Genomic DNA, 21726 nt, shown 5'->3' with positions numbered 1-21726 from the left:
TTTGTTGGTAAATTTACTTACTTGCATACTGATATTTTCATCTTGGTCTCTGTCAGAATGGGATCAGGAGAGGGCTGCTGATCTGTCAAAACTAAGAGTTCTAGGATTTCTCCCCCCACCCCCTTTAAATTACAAAAACTAAGGACATTTTGAGTCATACAACTAAATTTCCTCAATTGTCTTAGGTTGATTTTGCTGACAAAAGTATATTGGGAAACAGTTTTATTTCCCAAAATTTGGTCAAGACCTCCAACCATAGTTTAGCATTTAGCATGTTTTCTTATTTTAGATGAGCATGATAAAGCATCATCATCTATGCTCTTTTTTGCAGAATTACTTTTTTTCTTTTTTCTCTTTTTTTTTTATTAAGGTATCATTGATATACACTCTTATGAAGGTTTCATAAGAAAATGTGGTTATTACATTCACCCTTATATCAAGTCCCCCCCCATACCCCATTGCAGTCACTGTCCATCAGTGTAGTAAGATACCACAGAGTCCCTGTTTGTCTTCTCTGAGCTATACTTGTTTTCCCTGTGACCCCACACACACCATGTGCACCAGTCATGATACCCCTCAATCCCCTTCTCCCTCTCTCCCCCTCTCCCCACCACCCTCTCTCACCCCTCCCCTTTGGTAACCGCTAGTCCCTTCTTGGAGTCTGAGTCTGCTGCCATTTTGTTCCTCCAGTTTTGCTTCGTTGTTATACTCCACAAATGAGGGAAATCGTTTGGTATTTGTCTTTCTCTGCCTGGCTTATTTCACTGAGCATAATACCCTCTAGCTTCATCCATGTTGTTGCAAATGGTAGGATTTGTTTCTTTCTTATGGCCGAATAGTATTCCATAGTATGTATGTACCACGTCTTCTTTATCCATTCATCCACTGGTGGACACTTACGTTGCTTCCATATCTTGGCTGTTGTAAATAGTCTTGCAGTAAACATAGGGGTGCATATGTCTTTTTGAATCTGAGAAGTTGTTTTCTTTGGGTAAATTCCTAAGAGTAGAATTCCCAGGTCAAATGGTATTTCTATTTTTAGTTTTTTGAGGAACCTCCATATTGCTTTCCACATTGGTTGAACTAAGTTTACATTCCCACCAACAGTGTAGGAGGGTTCCCCTTTCTCTGCATCTTCGCCAGCATTTGTAGTTCTTAGCCTTTTCTGTGTTGGCCATCCTTACTGGTGTGATGTGGTATCTCATTGTGGTTTTAATTTGCATTTCCCTGATAATTAGCAATGTGGAGCATCTTTTCATGTGCCTGCTGGCCATCTGAATTTCTTCTTTGGAGAACTGTTTGTTCATATCCTCCACCCATTTTTTAATAGTGTTACTTGCCTTTAGGGTATTGAGTCGTGCGTGTGAGTTCTTTATATATTTTGGATGTTAACCTCTTGTCAGATACGTCATTTACAAATGTATTCTCCTATGCTGTAGGATGCCTTTTTGTTTTGCTGATGATGTTCTTTGCTTTACAGAAGCTTTTTAGTTTGATGTAGTCCCTTTTGTTCATTTTTTATTTTGTTTCCCTTGCCCAAGGAGATGCGTTCAGGAAAAAGTTGCTCATGTTTATATTCAAGAGATTTTTGCCTATGTTTTCTTCTAAGAAGAGTTTTATGGTTTCATGACTTACATTCAGGTCTTTGATCCATTTCAAGTTTCCTTTTGTGTATGGAGTTAGACAATAATCTAGTTTCATTCTCTTACATGTAGCTGTCCAATTTTGCCAACACAGTTGTTGAAGACGTTGTCATTTCCCCATTGTATATCCATAGCTCCTTTATCGTATATTAATTGACCATATATACTTGGGTTTATATCTGGGCTCTCTATTCTGTTCCATTGATCTATGGGTCTGTTCTTATGCCAGTACCAAATTGTCTTGATTACTGTGGCTTTGTAGGAGAGCTTGAAGTTGAATTACTATATATATATATATATATTTTTTTTTTAATAATTATTTTTTATTGAAGGGTAGTTGACACACAGTATTACATTACATGAGTTTCAAGTGTACAACACAGTGGTAGAACATTTATATACATAATTCTAGGTTCCAGCTATCACCCTACCAAGCTGTTACAATATCTTGACTATATTCCTTATGCTCTACATTACATCCCGGTTACTAATTTATTTTACCATTGGAAGTCTGTCCTTTTTTTTTTTTTGTGAGGGCATCTCTCATATTTATTGATCAAATGGTTGTTAACGACAATAAAATTCTGTATAGGGGAGTCAATGCTCAATGCACAATCATTATTCCACCCCAAGCCTAATTTTTGTCAGTCTCCAATCTTCTGAGGCATAACAAACAAGTTTTTACATGTAGAACAAATTCTTACATAATGAATAAGTTACATAGTGAACAGTACAAGGGCAGTCATCACAGAAACTTTCGGTTTTGCTCATGCATTATGAACTATAAACAGTCAGTTCAAATATGAATACTCATTTGGTTTTTATACTTGATTTATATGTGGATACCACATTTCTCTCTTTATTATTATTATTTTTAATAAAATGCTGAAGTGGTAGGTAGATACAAGATAAAGGTAGAAAACATAGTTTAGTGTTGTAAGAGAGCACATGTAGATGATCAGGTGTGTGCCTGTAGACTATGTGTTAATCCAAGCTAGACCAGGGCAATAAAACATCCACGTATGCAGAAGATTTCTCTCAGAACGGGGGGGTGAGGTTCTAAGCCTCACCTCTGTTGATCCCCAATTTCTCACCTGATGGCCCCCCTGCGACTGTGCCTGTCTTAGGTTGTTCCTCCCTTGAGGAATCTTACCCGTCTCTGGCTAACCAGTCATCTTCCGGGGCCATACAGGGAAATGTGAAGTTGGTAAGTGAGAGAGAAGCCTTATTGTTTGAAAAAGTTAGCTTTTTACTTCTTTGCATATTTATGCCCTGTGGCTTCTATGCCCAGCATTTGTCTTGAGGTATCTTTACCACTTGGAAGAATTATGATACTCGGTAAATTTGATATGAGGCACGAATTCTATTTAAGGGTTGTAATTAGGAAGGAAGAAGAAAAGCTATAGAAGTAGCAGGCGGAAGAAAACATGGGAAGATTGATTATTTCTTTGATATATCTTCTTGTAGAGTAACTTCAGCATGTATAGGTTTTAAGCTACTACTTAAATTGCACACACACATTAACATAATAGGAGTATAGTTACATAACCAAAGCATATCTGTAATTACCAGCCATCTGCAGTGAAACCAAGAAAACCAGTTAGGCACCTTAGGCATTTGTGAAAACTTATCTATGATATGGTGGATATTGTCCAACTGAACTAGAACAGTCTGAGAGAAATCAGACAAATTAAAACAACCCATTCCTGGGGACTGTTCACATGCCATATGTTCTTTTAACAGTAAATAGTTTTTAGTTGTAAGACTTTGGAGCGCTACAATTTGCACTTCTCCAAATTCTTGGTTGAGTTCCAACAGTATAGATCCAGTCCAATTTTGTTGTTTTACTGTATGCACAGGCCAGCTTAGATATCTCCTTCCTCATTCCCATGGCAAGTCCAGGAACTGGTGGGATGAGTGCATCTACAGCTGTAGCAGTGCGTGGATCTTTGTTGGGGTTTTTTGATGATCATGTTCTGGCATGAGTCTTCCAGAGAGTGCAGATGTTGGAAGTTCTTTTTCATATCGTATCTTAGTTCATTTTCGGGGTAGCCCAATTAGGCTTTGATCCTCTGTATAAACACAAACAGACCCTTTGCCTACACTTTTATATGCCCTTTATACCCTTGTGTAGAACTCGTTGGAGGTTACCACACAGGAACTGCCCTTTTTTTTTTTTTTTTTTTTGCTATCACTAATCTACACTTACATGACGAATATTATGTTTACTAGGCTCTCCCCTATACCAGGTCTCCCCTATAAACCCCTTTACAGTCACTGTCCATCAGCATAGCAAAATGTTGTAGAATCACTACTTGCCTTCTCTGTGTTGTACAGCCCTCCCTTTTCTCCTACCCCCCCATGCATGTTAATCTTAATACCCCCCTACTTCTCCCCCCCTTATCCCTCCCTACCCACCCATCCTCCCCAGTCCCTTTCCCTTTGGTACCTGTTAGTCCATTCTTGAGTTCTGTGATTCTGCTGCTGTTTTGTTCCTTCAGTTTTTCCTTTGTTCTTATATTCCACAGATAAGTGAAATCATTTGGTATTTCTCTTTCTCCGCTTGGCTTGTTTCACTGAGCATAATACCCTCCAGCTCCATCCATGTTGCTGCAAATGATTGGATTTGCCCTTTTCTTATAGCTGAGTAGTATTCCATTGTGTATATGTACCACATCTTCTTTATCCATTCATCTATTGATGGACATTTAGGTTGCTTCCAATTCTTGGCTATTGTAAATAGTGCTGCGATAAACATAGGGGTGCATCTGTCTTTCTCAAACTTGATTGCTGCATTCTTAGGGTAAATTCCTAGGAGTGGAATTCCTGGGTCAAATGCTAAGTCTGTTTTGAGCATTTTGACGTACCTCCATACTGCTTTCCACAATGGTTGAACTAACTTACATTCCCACCAGCAGTGTAGGAGGGTTCCCCTTTCTCCACAGCCTCGCCAACATTTGTTGTTGTTTGTCTTTTGGATGGCAGCCATCCTTACTGGTGTGAGGTGATACCTCATTGTAGTTTTAATTTGCATTTCTCTGATAATTAGCGATGTGGAGCATCTTTTCATGTGTCTGTTGGCCATCTGTATTTCTTTTTTGGAGAACTGTCTGTTCAGTTCCTCTGCCCATTTTTTAATTGGGTTATTTGTTTTTTGTTTGTTGAGGCGTGAGAGCTCCTTATATATTCTGGACGTCAAGCCTTTATCAGATGTGTCATTTTCAAATATATTCTCCCATACTGTAGGTATCCTTCTTGTTCTATTGATGGTGTCTTTTGCTGTACAGAAGCTTTTCAGCTTAATATAGTCCCACTTACTCATTTTTGCTGTTGTTTTCCTTGCCCGGGGAGATATGTTCAAGAAGAGGTCACTCATGTTTATGTCTAAGAGGTTTCGCCTATGTTTTCTTCCAAGAGTTTAATGGTTTCATGGCTTACATTCAGGTCTTTGATCCATTTTGAGTTTACTTTTGTATATGGGGTTAGACAATGGTCCAGTTTCATTCTCCTACATGTAGCTGTCCAGTTTTGCCAGCACCACCTGTTGAAGAGACTGTCATTTCCCCATTGTATGTCCATGGCTCCTTTATCAAATATTAATTGACCATATATGTCTGGGTTAATATCTGGATTCTCCAGTCTGTTCCATTGGTCTGTGGCTCTGCTCTTGTGCCAGTACCAAATTGTCTTGATTACTATGGCTTTATAGTAGAGCTTGAAGTTGGGGAGTGAGATCCCCCCTACTTTATTCTTCTTTCTCAGGATTGCTTTGGCTATTCGGGGTCTTTGGTGTTTCCATATGAATTTTTGAATTATTTGTTCCAGTTCATTGAAGAATGTTGCTGGTAGTTTCATAGGGATTGCATCAAATCTGTATATTGCTTTGGGCAGGATGGCCATTTTAACGATATTAATTCTTCCTAGCCACGAGCATGGGATGAGTTTCCATCTGTTAGTGTCCCCTTTAATTTCTCTTAAGAGTGACTTGTAGTTTTCAGAGTATAAGTCTTTCACTTCTTTGGTTAGGTTTATTCCTAGGTATTTTATTTTTTTTGATGCAATTGTGAATGGAGTTGTTTTCCTGATTTCTCTCTCTGTTGGTTCATTGTTAGTATATAGGAAAGCCACAGATTTCTGTGTGTTGATTTTGTATCCTGCAACTTTGCTGTATTCCGATATCAGTTCTAGTAATTTTGGGGTGGAGTCTTTAGGGTTTTTTATGTACAGTATCATGTCATCTGCAAATAGTGACAGTTTAACTTCTTCTTTACCAATCTGGATTCCTTGTATTTCTTTATTTTGTCTGATTGCCGTGGCTAGGACCTCCAGTACTATGTTAAATAACAGTGGAGAGAGTGGGCATCCCTGTCTAGTTCCCGATCTCAGAGGAAATGCTTTCAGCTTCTCGCTGTTCAATATAATGTTGGCTGTGGGTTTATCATAGATGGCCTTTATTATGTTGAGGTACTTGCCCTCTATTCCCATTTTGCTGAGAGTTTTTAACATGAATGGATGTTGAACTTTGTCAAATGCTTTTTCAGCATCTATGGAGATGATCATGTGGTTTTTGTCTTTCTTTTTGTTGATGTGGTGGATGATGTTGATGGACTTTCGAATGTTGTACCATCCTTGCATCCCTGGAATGAATCCCACTTGGTCATGGTGTATGATCCTTTTGATGTATTTTTGAATTCGGTTTGCTAATATTTTGTTGAGTATTTTTGCATCTACGTTCATCAGGGATATTGGTCTGTAGTTTTCTTTTTTGGTGGGGTCTTTGCCTGGTTTTGGTATTAGGGTGATGTTAGCTTCATAGAATGAGTTTGGGAGTATCCCCTCCTCCTCTATTTTTTGGAAAACTTTAAGGAGAATGGGTATTATGTCTTCCCTGTATGTCTGATAAAATTCCGAGGTAAATCCATCTGGCCCGGGGGTTTTGTTCTTGGGTAGTTTTTTGATTACCTCTTCAATTTCGTTGCTGGTAATTGGTCTGTTTAGATTTTCTGTTTCTTCCTGGGTCAATCTTGGAAGGTTATATTTTTCTAGGAAGTTGTCCATTTCTCCTAGGTTTCCCAGCTTGTTAGCATATAGGTTTTCATAGTATTCTCCAATAATTCTTTGCATTTCCGTGGGGTCCGTCGTGATTTTTCCTTTCTCGTTTCTGATACTGTTGATTTGTGTTGATTCTCTTTTCTTCTTAATAAGTCTGGCTAGAGGCTTATCTATTTTGTTTATTTTCTCGAAGAACCAGCTCTTGGTTTCATTGATTTTTGCTATTGTTTTATTCTTCTCAATTTTATTTATTTCTTCTCTGATCTTTATTATGTCCCTCCTTCTGCTGACCTTAGGCCTCATCTGTTCTTCTTTTTCCAATTTCGATAATTGTGACATTAGACCATTCATTTGGGATTGCTCTTCCTTTTTTAAATATGCTTGGATTGCTATATACTTTCCTCTTAAGACTGCTTTTGCTGTGTCCCACAGAAGTTGGGGCTTAGTGTTGTTGTTGTCATTTGTTTCCATATATTGCTGGATCTCCATTTTGATTTGGTCATTGATCCATTGATTATTTAGGAGCGTGTTGTTAAGCCTCCATGTGTTTGTGAGCCTCTTTGCTTTCTTTGTACAGTTTATTTCTAGTTTTATGCCTTTGTGGTCTGAAAAGTTGGTTGGTAGGATTTCAATCTTTTGGAATTTTCTGAGGCTCTTTTTGTGGCCTAGTATGTGGTCTATTCTGGAGAATGTTCCATGTGCACTTGAGAAGAATGTATATCCCGCTGCTTTTGGATGTAGAGTTCTACAGATGTCTATTAGGTCCATCTGCTCTACTGTGTTGTTCAGTGCTTCCGTGTCCTTACTTATTTTCTGCCCAGTGGATCTATCCTTTGGGGTGAGTGGTGTGTTGAAGTCTCCTAGAATGAATGCATTGCAGTCTATATCCCCCTTTAGTTCTGTTAGTATTTGTTTCACATATGCTGGTGCTCCTGTGTTGGGTGCATATATATTTAGAATGGTTATATCCTCTTGTTTGACTGAGCCCTTTATCATTATGTAGTGTCCTTCTTTATCTCTTGTTACTTTCTTTGTTTTGAAGTCTATTTTGTCTGATATTAGTACTGCAACCCCTGCTTTCTTCTCACTGTTGTTTGCTTGAAATATGTTTTTCCATCCCTTGACTTTTAGTCTGTACATGTCTTTGGGTTTGAGGTGAGTTTCTTGTAAGCAGCATATAGATGGGTCTTGCTTTTTTATCCATTCTGTTACTCTGTGTCTTTTGATTGGTGCATTCAACCCATTAACATTTAGGGTGACTATTGAAAGATATGTACTTATTGCCATTGCAGGCTTTAAATTCGTGGTTACCAAAGGTTCAAGGTTAGCCTCTTTAGTATCTTACTGCCTAACTTAGCTCGCTTATTGAGCTGTTATATACACTGTCTGGAGATTCTTTTCTTCTCTCCCTTCTTGTTCCTCCTCCTCGATTCTTCATATGTTGGGTGTTTTGTGCTGTGCTCTTTCTAGGAGTGCTCCCATCTAGAGCAGTCCCTGTAAGATGTTCTGTAGAGGTGGTTTGTGGAAAGCAAATTCCCTCAGCTTTTGTTTGTCTGGGAATTGTTTAATCCCACCGTCATATTTGAATGATAGTCGTGCTGGATACAGTATCCTTGGTTCAAGGCCCTTCTGTTTCATTGTATTAAATATATCATGCCATTCTCTTCTGGCCTGTAGGGTTTCTGTTGAGAAATCTGAAGTTAGCCTGATGGGTTTCCCTTTATAGGTGACCTTTTTCTCTCTAGCTGCCTTTAACACTCTTTCCTTGTCCTTGATCTTTGCCATTTTAATTATTATGTGTCTTGGTGTTGCCCTTCTTGGATCCTTTCTGTTGGGGGTTCTGTGTATTTCCGTGGTCTGTTTGATTACTTCCTCCCCCAGTGTGGGGAAGTTTTCAGCAATTATTTCTTCTAAGATACTTTCCATCTCTTTGCCTCTCTCTTCTTCTTCTGGGACCCCTATAATACGGATATTGCTCCTTTTAGATTGGTCACACAGTTCTCTTAATATTGTTTCATTCCTGGAGATCCTTTTGTCTCTCTCTATGTCAGCTTCTATGCGTTCCTGTTCTCTGATTTCAATTCCATCAATGGCCTCTTGCATTCTATCCATTCTGCTTATAAACCCTTCCAGAGTTTGTTTCATTTCTGCGATCTCCTTTCTGGCATCTGTGATCTCTTTCCGGACTTCATCCCATTTTTCTTGCGTATTTCTCTGCATCTCTGTCAGCATGTTTATGATTCTTATTTTGAATTCTTTGTCAGGAAGACTGGTTAGGTCTGTCTCCTTCTCTGGTGTTGTCTCTGTGATCTTTGTCTGCCTGTAGCTTTGCCTTTTCATGGTGATAGGAATAGTCTGCAGAACTGGGACGAGTGACGGCTGGAAGGACTTCCTTTCTTGTTGGTTTGTGGCCCTCCTCTCCTGGGAGAACAGCGGCCTCTAGTGGCTCGTGCTGCGCAGCTGTGCGCAGACAGGGTTTCTGCTTCCTGCCCGGCTGCTATGGAGTTAATCTCCGCTGTTGCTGTGGGCGTGGCCTGGCTCTGGCAGCTACTCCAAAATGGTGGAGTCGCGTTGGAGCAGGAGTTGCTGGGAGGCTATTTATCTCCGTAAGGGGCCTCCCTGCTCCCTGCAGCCCAGGGGTTAGGGTGCCCTGAGATCCCGGGTTCCCTACCTCTGGATTAAGTGACCCGCCCTGCCCCTTTAAGACTTCCAAAAAGCACCCGCCAAAACAAAACAACGACCACAAAAAAAAACAAGAAAAAAAAATTTTAATTAAAAAAAAGGTGGTCGTTCGTTTTTCTTTATTCTCCGGTGCCAGCCTCAGGCCTCTGCTCACCGGTCTTTCTGCCCTGTTTCCCTAATATTGGGGTCCCTGTCCCTTTAAGACTTCCAAAAAGCGCTCGCCAAAACAAAGCAGCAAAAAAGCAAAAAAAAAAAAATGGTCGCGCGCTTTTCTTATGTCCTCTGTCGCCCAGCCTCCAGTGCCTGCTCACTGTTCTTGCTGCCCTGTTTTCCCAGTATCGAGGGCCCTGCACTCTGGCCCGGATGGCTGGGGCTGGGTGTTCGGTAGCCCTGGGCTCCGTCTCCCTCCCGCTCTGCCTGCTCTTCTCCCGCCGGGAGCTGGGGGGAGGGGCGCTCGGCTCCCGCGGGGCCGGGGCTTGTATCTCACCCACTTCGCGAGGCGCTGGGTTCTCTCAGGTGCGGTTGTGGTCTGGATATTGTCCTGTGTCCTCTGGTCTTTATTCTAGGAAGGGTTGTCTTTGTTATATTTTCATAGATATATGTTGTTTTGGGAGGAGGTTTCCGCTGCTCTACTCACGCCGCCATCTTCCGCCCCCTCCCTACTATATATTTTTAAACATGTTCTTTATCTGCTAATAACTGATGTTTTAAGTAAGTGTTCCTGGCCTTAAGATACTTCTTTAAATTTTGCCTCTTGGAGTTTGTTTATGAGTTAGCGAATGGAGAAGTACTATAAAAATTACATTAATTTTCAAGCACTTAAAAAGCATTTTATTGTAATACATTTCACAAACTTGCTGATAAATGTGTCTAGAGATCAAGACAAGCCCAGGTTGTGAATGTTGCCTTGAATCTCCTAACATGGTTCCTTGGGTGAATGCGAAGAGTGAAATAAGAATCAGAAAACAGATAGCAAGAGTTTTCTAATTTAGGGTTCTTGTTCCTTACTATTCCATTAAATTTAGCATCTGGATGAACTGCATAAATAAAGTCTCTTCATTTTTATCTTACTTATTAGATTTCCTTATTTGTGGTTCTGGTTCTAGGGGACAGGGAACAAGTATAGAATTGTGTGCACTATTTTTCTTACAGCCTTTCATGTTGCTGAAACATTCATATTTTTTTCCTGTTAAGCAATTAGGAAGGGCCTTTGCCAAAAAACTATAATACTGCTAATCCAGATATCCATTCTTATCTCTCTCCCTGTTCACTGCTCTCATAGATTACTTATGCTGAGGGGGAGAAGGGAGACCCTTAGCGCATAAGTGGTTTTATACTTTTTTCAGATCCCCCCGAGTCCAGCCATGTTGGCTCCCATTTGGCTGTGACTGCCCAGCATGCCTATGCTGAGATGATCCAGTTACTGAAGGACTGCTTTCGCGGGGAGCTGGCCTGTTGGGAGGGGGTTGGGTGAGTTAATTTCTTTCATTGTTAAGAAAAAAAATTAGATGGTGTAGCCTAGCAAAGAGCCCATCTTATAAATAAAAACAGGTTGCTGGATCTTCTCATGGCTAACCCATCCAGCTCTTTCTTGCATCATTTCTGCATAATAAAATACTTCTAAATAGAAGAAATTTAAAGAACTGTATGCTAAATATGAGTGACTTTTTAAATAGAAGTATCAGTAAACTAGGAAGTGGATCAATTATGATAGACCCTGTTAAAAGATATCTACTTAAGATGTTAAAAATGAATCACAGTCTCACACTAGTCTCCTTTTTAATGATAAATTTTATTTCAGAATGACTTTAAATACAACTTGTTATCCTGACCGTTAGGGAAAGTATCAATCTGTCATGTCTGTACTCTGAAGATTTTCCAAGGCTTTCAGAAGAGGTGGTTAGCTTTTGGAAGACACACGTTTGTCTTTAATTCCTGCGCGGGTAGCTTTGGATCTTACTCTGTGATTTGTAACATGTTCTCTGAAATACTGTACTCCTTAGAGTATTTGGCACTATCACTGTCCATGAGGAGAATGGAATCTTACCTAAGTTCTCTTTGCCTCTTCTTAACATTTTGAAACTTAGTTCTGGGAGACTAGAATTGGGAAATTCTGTTTCTGGGGAAAGTATCCCCTGAGTCATGGATGGTGAAAACCATGAAACCTCTTTGCAAATCCGTACTGAGAGTGATAATTAGAGAACAAAACATCCAGTGTAGTTAGGCAACAAAAACAGCCAGCTGGAGGAATAATAACTGCAATTGCCTGTAATTCTTAGAAGGCAGCTTGGACTTTTAAGTTAGAAATTTAGCCAAAAGAAGGATTTGTTAAGTATAGCCCACTCGTTGTAGACCATATCTCTACATTTTGTGTTGTTTTGGTTCTGTGAGTTCCTCTGATGATTATATCTTAAAGGTTTAAATCTTAGTTGGCATTGTAGTACAGGCTGTTAAATTTTACTATACCTGTTTACTTCTAACAGGAACATAGTGTTTTTCTGTATCCTCTCTGGGATGGGATTTCACCTTGGCCATTCCCTATAGCCTTTTTAAAGGGGCACATCATTTCATACTGGATAGACCTTAGTTGTTACCTTACCGACAGTGTCATCTTGCACTAGCCTGTCTTACCCACCACCTCCATACTGCTTCTGTACATGTTGCTTTCACTAAGTTAGTCCTTTTACTCAAACACTCAAAGGTAGGTTCAGTAAATCTCTGAGTGCCCTCTCTATGCTTAGCTGCTTTTGGTAATAGAAATCAAGTATTCTAGAGGTTATCTAGTCTTTCTCCTGATCACTTGAAATAAGAATTTGTTTTGAAATTGGCTGTACTTTTTCATTGCTTTGTTCTTAATTCATTCAGTTTGTATTTTAGCTGCCAGGCTTTTTTCTTCATAATTACATTCTTTAAAGCATCAAAGTCAGCAGGGTTTTTTTTAATACACATTAAATAGAAACAGTGGTATAATGGCAAGTTGACTGGATTCTAACCTGTTAACTAGTTCTACATGATGGGGATACTGTGGATGTTTGTGGGGACAGGAGATAATGTGTCTAGGAGAGTGGAAAAGTGAATGGACTGAGGTGGCATTCAGTTAAAAAGTTTTTGACTGTAACTTTTTTGAGTTAAAAAAACAACAACACATACTGTCATTGTATCTTTTATTCTAGTCATGTTTAAGCTGAACATGTATAGTCCAGGAGTAGTCTAGATAAAATAGAGCAAGAGATACAAGGGAGCCCTAGGTTTATGCAAGATTGTATTGATTGTGGAATTGCATCTGGGTTAAGAAGGAAGGAAGTGAGCATGGTGAAAATGTGATAGAATTAATGGATTTAAAGTCTTGGTGGGATTGAAGGATTGCATAATTGGGGTGCTGGAGGGGGTAAATTTGAAAGGTAGTGTATCAGAGAGAATGGTATGAAATTGTGAATTCAGAGGGCTCGTACCCAGTGTACTCAGTGGGAGTGAGTTCTTGAGGTATGTGGAGAGGACGGAGAGGAGTTTGAGGAACCAGAATGCCAGGGTTGGGAGAGCTGCTTACTTGTGAGCATTTTTTGTTGTTAATACACTGATACTTTTAATAAGAAAATAAGTTTCTGAATTTGGACAAAAGTACCTAAATAATATACTTTCCACTTAAAAGCACATAATGCTCCCAGTTGGAGCAGAAGTTTAAAGGCTAAAATATCGAGTCCTGTCTGGAAAACAATACTATTTAAATTCCTCAGGTATTACCATTATCTAGATCAGGTGCCCATGGATGGATTCTTGTATGTTGTTTCTGGGTCAGGGGTTCACAGATTTCATTAAAGTATTCAAGAACTGCCAATCCATATATAATAGAAAACTAGTTGCATAGCAAAAATGTCTAATAATATAGATTTTTAAGTCTGGGTCTGGAGAGAATCTGTGTTAATGTGGCTGAAACATTAATTAATATTGATAACTGGCTAACATTCATGTCTCTTTTTTCAGGGATGTAGTGTCTGAAGAGAAATGAGTATGTAGCCTTTACCTGAATAGCTGTAGAAGAGGATGCTTAAATATTGCTTCTGTAAATTAGTTTTTAAAATTAATTTTGTTCCTCTTCTTAAATTCTATAGTACTTGACTCTCAACCCTTCCACTAAGAGGAAGAATACTGGATCCCCAGACAGGAAGCCCTCAAAGAAATCCAAAACAGACAACTCTTCTCTGAGTTCACCACTAAATCCTAAGTTATGGTGTCATGTACACTTGAAGAAATCCTTGAATGACTCACCACTTAAAGTGAAGAACTCAAAGAATTCCAAATCTCCAGAAGAGCATCTGGAGGAAGTGATGAAGATGATGTCACCTACCAAGCTACATGCTAACTTTCACATTCCTAAGAAAGGTCCATCTGTGAAGAAATCCGGGAAGCATAGTGACAAGCCTTTGAAAGCAAAGGGTAGAAGTAAAGGCATCCTGAATGGACAGAAATCTGCAGGGAACTCCAAATCTCCCAAAAAGGGCTTGAAGACCCCTAAGACCAAAATGAAGCAGATGACTCTGTTGGATATGGCCAAAGGCACTCAGAAGATGACACGGGCCCCACGGAATTCTGGAGGTACTCCTAGGTCCTCCAGTAAACCTCATAAACATCTGCCTCCTGCTGCCCTACACCTTATTGCCTACTACAAAGAAAACAAAGACAGGGAGGACAAGAAGAGTGCCCTGTCCTGTGTTATCTCCAAAACAGCTCGTCTTCTCTCTAGTGAGGATAGAGCTCGTCTCCCAGAAGAATTGCGAGGTCTTGTTCAAAAACGCTTTGAGCTTCTAGAACACAAAAAGAGGTGGGCCTCTATGTCTGAAGAACAGCGCAAAGAGTATTTGAAAAAGAAGCGAGAGGAGCTTAAAGAAAAATTGAAGGAGAAAGCCAAGGAACGGAGAGAGAAAGAAATGCTTGAGAAACTAGAAAAACAAAAGCGGTACGAGGACCAAGAGTTAAATGGCAAAAACCTTCCAGCATTTAGATTGATGGATACCCCTGAAGGGTTGCCCAACACACTCTTTGGGGATGTGGCCCTTGTGGTGGAGTTCTTGAGCTGTTACTCTGGGCTGCTCTTACCAGATGCTCAGTATCCTATTACTGCTGTGTCCCTTATGGAAGCCTTGAGTGCAGAAAAGGGTGGCTTTTTATATTTGAATAGAGTGTTGGTCATCCTCTTGCAGACCTTATTACAAGATGAAATAGCAGAAGACTATGGTGAATTGGGAATGAAGCTGTCCGAAATCCCTCTGACTCTGCATTCTGTATCAGAGCTGGTGAGGCTCTGCTTGCGTAAATCTGATGTTCAGGAAGAAAGTGAGGGCTCAGACACAGATGACAATAAAGACTCAGCACCATTTGAGGACAATGAGGTACAAGATGAATTCCTAGAGAGGCTGGAGACATCTGAATTTTTTGAACTAACATCAGAGGAGAAACTACAGATCTTGACAGCACTCTGCCACCGGATTCTCATGACATACTCAGTGCAAGACCATATGGAAACCAGACAGCAGATGTCTGCAGAATTGTGGAAGGAACGGCTGGCTGTATTGAAGGAAGAAAATGATAAGAAGAGAGCAGAAAAGCAGAAACGGAAAGAAATGGAAGCCAGAAATAAAGAAAATGGAAAAGAGGAGAATGGGTTAGGCAAAACTGATAGGAAAAAAGAAGTGAAGTTTGAGCCCCAGGTAGATATGGAAGCTGAAGACATGATTAGTGCTGTGAAGAGCAGAAGGCTGCTTGCCATTCAGGCTAAAAAGGAGCGGGAAATCCAGGAGAGAGAAATGAAAGGTAAAATCTTGTGTTGACAGAAAAGGGGAAGCCCTTTAGAAGATAATAAAAGGAAGGAAATTCCTAAGGTAATAGTAGTATCTATTTGTTGTAACTGTTTAGTTATTTCTGTTCCTAATAACCTAGTCCATACTAAGTATGTGATATTCCAGCAGGAGTGTTCAGCCTGGCATTCTACCATTAATGATAGTTTGCCTTAGATTAATGTGATACTGGCTGCCTTTCTAGGCTTAGTAAAGGACCACATCTACAAATTGGTATAGTGGAAATAAAATATGACCTGGGTTCAGAACCTACCTCTGACTTAGCTGGATTTCTTTGGGCAAGTTACTTATCACATGCCTCAATTTTTTTGTATGCTTGTTAAGATTATTGTAACAACTGAAATGGTATTTGAAGCCCTCAGCATAGTTGCCAACTTGAGTATTAATCTTTCTCTTATTAAGATGGAAGAACATAAAAGTTTGGGGCTTTGATAGCACCATCCAATCTGAACTTTTAGCTGTCATTACCTCATCCGTCCACCCATCTATCCATCCCAGCACCTAGCAGCCCCCAATCTACACTGCTTAATGGGTTTGCCTGTTATGACATACCATATAATAGGAATCATATAATATGTGGTCTTTGTGATTGGCTTCTTTCACTTAGCATAATGTTTTCAAGGTTCATCCATGTTGGGGCATGTGTTAGTACTTTATTCCTTTTTATGGCTTAAAAATATTCCATTGTTTGGACATCTCGCATTTTGTCTGTCCATCACTTGATGGACATTTGGTTTGTTTCTACCTTTTGGCTATTGTGATTAATGCTGCTACAAACATTGGTGTACAAGTTATTGTGTGGATATTTGTTTTCATTTATCTTGGGTATATACCTAGGAATGGAATTGCTGGGTCATACAGAAACAATGTTTAATTGAGGAACTCTTAAGACTGTTTTTCAAAATAGCTGCACAATTTTACATTCCTACCAGTAGTATGTGAAGGTTCTGTTTTCTCCACTTGTCTGCTTTCTCATCAACACTTGTTATATGACTCTGATTATAGTCATCCCTATGGTTGTGAATTAGTATCTCATTGTGGTTTTGATACATATTTCCTTGATAACTAAAGATGTTGAGCATCTCATATACCTATTGGTCATTTGTGTATTTTAATTGGAGGACTGTTAATTCCAATCTTTTGCCCATTTTCAAATTGAGTCTTTTTACTATTGAGTTGTTAGAGTTCTTTATATATTGTAGCTAGAAATCCTAGATACAAATCCTTTATCAGATACACAATCCACAAATACTTTCACCCATTCTGTGTGTTGTCTTTTTACCTCTTTTATAGTGTCCATTGAAGCACAAATTCTTAACATTTTGAGGAAATCCATTTTACCTATTTTTTCTTTCTTTGGTTGCTTGTGATTTTAATGTGATATCTAAGAATCCATCAGCAAATCCAAGTTCATAAAGATAACCTTTTACAGTTTTAGCTCTTACTTTAGATCTTTGATTCATTTTGATTTAATTTTTGTATATGGCATGAAGTAAGGGTCCCACCTCACTCTTTTTTTTTTTTTTGAGAGGGCATCTCTCATATTTATTGATCAAATGGTTGTTAACAACAATAAAATTCTGTATAGGGGAGTCAATGCTCAATGCACAATCACTAATCCAACCCCAGCCTAATTCTCATCAGTCTCCAATCTTCTGAAGCATAACGAACAAGTTCTTACATGTCCCACCTCATTCTTTTGCATGTGACTCTCCAGGGATGTCCCAGTATCATTTGTTGAAAAGACTGTTCTTTCCCTATAGATCTTGGCACCCTTGTCAAAAATCATTTGACCGTCTAAGATACATTGGTTTATTTCTGGACTCTTGATTCTGTTCCGTTGATCTTTATGTCATTCCTTACATCTGTACCACAGTGAGGGATTACTCTTGCTTTGTAGTAAGTTTTGAAGTGGGAAAGTATGAATCCTCTAACTTGTTCTTTTTCAAGATAGTTTGGCTGTTCTGGATCCTTTACAATCACACTGTTTTAGAATCAGCTTGTTAATTTCTATGAAGAAGCCAGCTGGGATTCTCATAGAGATTGTGTTGAAATCTGTAGATCAGTTTTGGATATTGCCATCTTAATGATATTTTGTCTTAGGATCCATGAACTTGAAATGTTTTCCATTTATTTAGATCTTCTTTAATTTCTTTCAACAATGTTTTACAATTTTCAATGTATAAGTTTTGTATTTCTTTTGTTCAGTTTATTCCCAAATAAATCTTGACACCCAAGGTTGTGCTTTGCTGTCCCTCATTCTATATTTGTATCTCCCTTTTTGCGTCATGAGAACCCTGACACGAATCAATATTAGTACTTACTTATTTATCAGTCTTATAATGTACACAAAATTGGTTTCAAAGTTGCTGTTATCCACAATAAACCTACAAAGTTTGTTAGTTTTTTTGTCTTTAAGACTAGACTGTTTTGATCACTGTGACAGTTTTTAACCTTATGAAAGTTCCCAGCTTATGAAATGAAGATGGTAAAAACCATTTATCAAAGTTGTGTGCTAAGGATTAGACAGATAGATACCTAGAAATGGTCTTAAGTTATGTGAGAGATTTTTAGGTTGAGTCAGTTAGTTTTGTAACTTTAGGAGTTCTAGGAAATATGTACTATTTCTTTTAAAACAGATTTCAATTTATACTATTTAAGGCCATTGGAATGATTTCACAAGCCCACTGTGTGTATGTATATATATGTACCTTCAGTTTTAAAGACAGTTTAAGTGCATTCCAAATAAAACAGCATGTAGATTAACTTTATGTATATAAAACACTTGAGCTGTGCTTTACCTAAAATGTACTGATTTCTTCTTGAGCTTCTTAAGTGTTCCTCTGTTATATTTATATCTTAACGTAGGAAAAAGGAAAAGCAGTCTGATACTCTTACTGGTTGATACAGAGAAACAAGGGACAGAGAATATCTTTTTGCCAAGATCAGTATTTGAATTAGAGTTCAGATCTGATACATAGTTCGGTGCTACAGCTTGGAACTAAATTTGGCCGCCTTTTGATGACCTGCCCTTGATTATTTTTTGCTTGTTTGTGGCCACATGAGAGGGATTATTTCCTTTATTGTGTTCTACCACTACTATTTCTGTCATTTTCTTTTGTACTGATCTCTACTCTAATCATTGTTGCAAACATACTGTTCCATTCAGGTTAGAAATTGTTTATTTTCTAATGCAATATATGTTGCTAGCAAATATATGTTGCTTTTAAATAAGTAAAATTTATCTTCAGTTTTTAAAGCAACATCTTTAGATTGATGCATTTTCCAGATTCTCACCATATTGTAGATGTTGTCAGTTGTGGATTGGTGTTAGAAATTCTGGCATAGTAAATAGCAGTGCCCTGTGCTTGCTTACAGTATCAGAATTTGTGACAGTTACAGAAAACTTAAAAGGCAAGATTACTGAGCTGCTTTTGTTGAGGGAAATTTCTATCTGGATAGAATAAACCCACATAATGAGTGATCAGAAATAAATTGAGTAAAACTTTTTTTTCATCATTAACATTGTAACTCGAGTAAATTGAAAAATGGTATGCAGTGTGCGGTAATTGTTATTATCCCCAAGTGCCTCCCTGCCCTTCCTTCCTTCTCAGTTCTTTTTTTCTTGTCACCAAGACTAATAAGATGAATTGCTATCAAATTCCTTGGGACTGAAATGTGTTTTATTTTGAAATAACTATTCTAGTTTTACTCATCCTGATCATTGCAAGGATCCTGTGACTGATCCTGTCAAGAAAATTTTCAGTTCTATTTAAGGACTGTTTTAAACATACATTCAAAATTATCTATCACTGAAGTAAAATTTAATGATCATAAATTAATAAAAAGTTAAATTCTGGAGAGAAAAGGTTTTGCATTGAGTTGATGGCTGAGACATCACCAAAATGCAAAGAACATAGGAGGGCTAGATAGAATTGCTGCCTGAAGGCCATTTCTTATATCAGGTTAAAATTTGAAGAAGGAAACTAAGGTTTGATGAAAATCTGCTTCATACCAGGCACTTCTCACTCCATATATTATTTAATTTGTAAGTGGAATTCACTAGAAAAAAATCTGGCTGATTATCTTTAACAGTGAAACTAGAACGTGAAGCTGAAGAAGAGCGAATACGAAGGCACAAAGCAGCTGCTGAGAAGGCATTCCAGGAAGGAATAGCCAAGGCAAAATTAGTCATGCGCAGGACTCCTATTGGTACTGATCGGAACCATAATAGGTAAGTTTATTTTTGTCATTAAAAATAGTAAGACTTTTTGAGCTAATAACTTTGACTCAGTTTTTGTCATCTTTTAGGGCCATTATCTTGTTACTAATAATAAAACTTAAAAAGTACTAAGAATAGACAAGCTCCCTGCTTTTGTGGATTTTGGAAAAAGAATTGCTGATAACACATTCATTGAATATTTACTGTGCTGTCTGCTTAGGGTTACGAAGTTAAATACAATAGGACATTGTCCTTAAAGATACCACAAATATGAAGCTTGAATTATGGTGGTAGGTGAAATGTAATCCAAACAGAAGTCTTTAAAAATGGTAATGAATTTTAAACACACACTGTATGGTAGAAAAATATTAGAACTTATGCAAATTGCAGATAACTAAGTGAATCTTAGATTCCCAAAATTTTGGTATTCTGTGCTCTTTGTAATTTGTATCTGTCTGAATGTTCAGTGATACTCTTACCTTCCCCAACAAGGAAGTCATCCTGCACTCATGATCTATCATTATCTTATTATGTGGTTGTGATTCATAGATACTGGCTCTTCTCAGATGAAGTTCCAGGATTGTTCATTGAAAAAGGCTGGGTACATGACAGTATTGACTACCGATTCAACCATCACTGGAAAGACCAGGCGGACTCTGCTGATGAGGATTACTGTCCCCGTAGTATGTATATCTATTAGTTATCTTACTCTGCTCAAATAGAGTCAGTGTTAAGGACTGTCTGTCCTCTGTCACTTTCTCCATTTGTAAAATTTCTTTGTCTTCTGAGATGTGTTTGAGTGTGGTGGGAGGATGTGAAATGCATAAAAAAAGGAAACTGATACGTGATTACCAACTTTGTTCCAGGCGTAGTGTAAAAAGATAATTTAAATATTAGGATATGTGGGTATTAGATTTTATATGAGTAGTTTTCAAACTTTGTTCCTTGGAAATCTGTAGGTATCTCAGGGGCTGTAGGTTAGTCAAGCTGTAAGAAGGCAGCTATATGTCTTCTTCCTACGCTTAAAAAATTCATTTATTCTGTATTTATGAAGTATTTCTTATGTGCCAGCCAATTTTCCATGTGCTGTGATACAATATAGCAAACAAGACAGATAAGGTTCTGAATGTCATTTACCTAGAATTCTAGTGAGAGACATAGCAAATACTTAACAAAATAAGTGACTGAGAAGGCATCATAAAGGGGCCCTGATAATGTTCTTTTTCTTCATCTGGGTTCTGGTTACATGGGTATGTCCAATTTGTAAAATAAATACAAAAATGTACTTTTAAAAATACATATATTCTCTCTTGAAGCATATAGATATTGAATATATGTACTATTTTAAGAAAGAAATTAAGAGAGAAAAAGTTTTTTTCATTAAAAAAATCAGATGGTTAGGTTATATCAGGTTTTCTCAACCTCACGTTCCTGACACTTTGGGCCAGATAATTGTTTGTAGTAGGGCTTCTTGGGCAGTGTAGGATATTTCGCGGCATCCCTGGCCTCTGCCTACTAGATTCCAACAATGCCAACCAAATATATGTGCAGACACTGCCAGGTGTCCCCTGTGTGGCAGTAGGACTCCCTGTTGAAAACCACTAGGTTAGATGATCCACAGATTTCTTTCCAGCTCTACTTTTATATGAAAAGTTCTTCTCAAATATGAAATGATTATGTCTCTTTGAAAAAAATCACTATTTTTTTGAAAAGCAGTTTTCCGTCATTTAGAGAAAATCATAACCCAAACTTCAAACCCAAAAATATTAAATGAGAGAATTGATCCATAGGCCAAAACTTCAGGCTTAAGGCAATTTTCATATTGAATTAAATTGTTAAATTATATAGCATTTAGTAGAAAAATCTAGTTTTGTTAAACTTTGAAATACCCCAGTGAGGGCAGTTAAATTTGAGAGCAGTAAATGTGAAGTTAGGATCTTCAGACTTGGAGATTCCAATGGGATGAGGGCTATGATTTTGTTTTTCAAAAGCTTGATGGCTGCCCATGGAATCAGGTCTGCCCACTTACAGCTCCCTGAGAGAAGATTGGCATCCAAGTCCCTTCCCTTCTAGAGCATCCTGGTGGATGTTGGAGCTTCATGTTTTCTAATTACAGCATGGTGTAGAATCTTTTCAAAATTACCTGACCGAAGGACTAAGCAAGGTTATGTGTTAGCATTGCAGGGCAGATGCTACAGGTTAAATGGGAGAGAACCAAGTGTAGTATTAGGAAAGGCCTCAGCTATTGGCTTGAGATCTACCTATGCTAATGTCA

The 21726-nt window shown here is 38.3% G+C and overlaps 1 protein-coding gene across 2 annotated transcripts in view; it reads left to right on the top strand.

The window, feature by feature from the left end:
* Positions 1-21726, top strand: part of BAZ1B (bromodomain adjacent to zinc finger domain 1B) — an 81461-nt gene that overhangs the window by 22685 nt on the left and 37050 nt on the right. For both annotated transcript variants that reach the window (XM_036887324.2, XM_057487229.1), the window contains 3 exons: positions 13487-15185; positions 19325-19463; positions 20001-20134. In XM_036887324.2, the coding sequence (XP_036743219.2) occupies positions 13487-15185; positions 19325-19463; positions 20001-20134 (1972 nt within the window). The remainder of the gene's footprint in view (positions 1-13486; positions 15186-19324; positions 19464-20000; positions 20135-21726) is intronic.

The sequence above is a fragment of the Manis pentadactyla genome, chromosome 10 (assembly GCF_030020395.1).
Source record: "Manis pentadactyla isolate mManPen7 chromosome 10, mManPen7.hap1, whole genome shotgun sequence".
Classification (NCBI taxonomy): Eukaryota; Metazoa; Chordata; class Mammalia; order Pholidota; family Manidae; genus Manis; species Manis pentadactyla.
The sequence above is the reverse complement of the archived record's forward strand: the minus strand, read 5'-3'. Positions and strand labels throughout refer to the sequence as shown.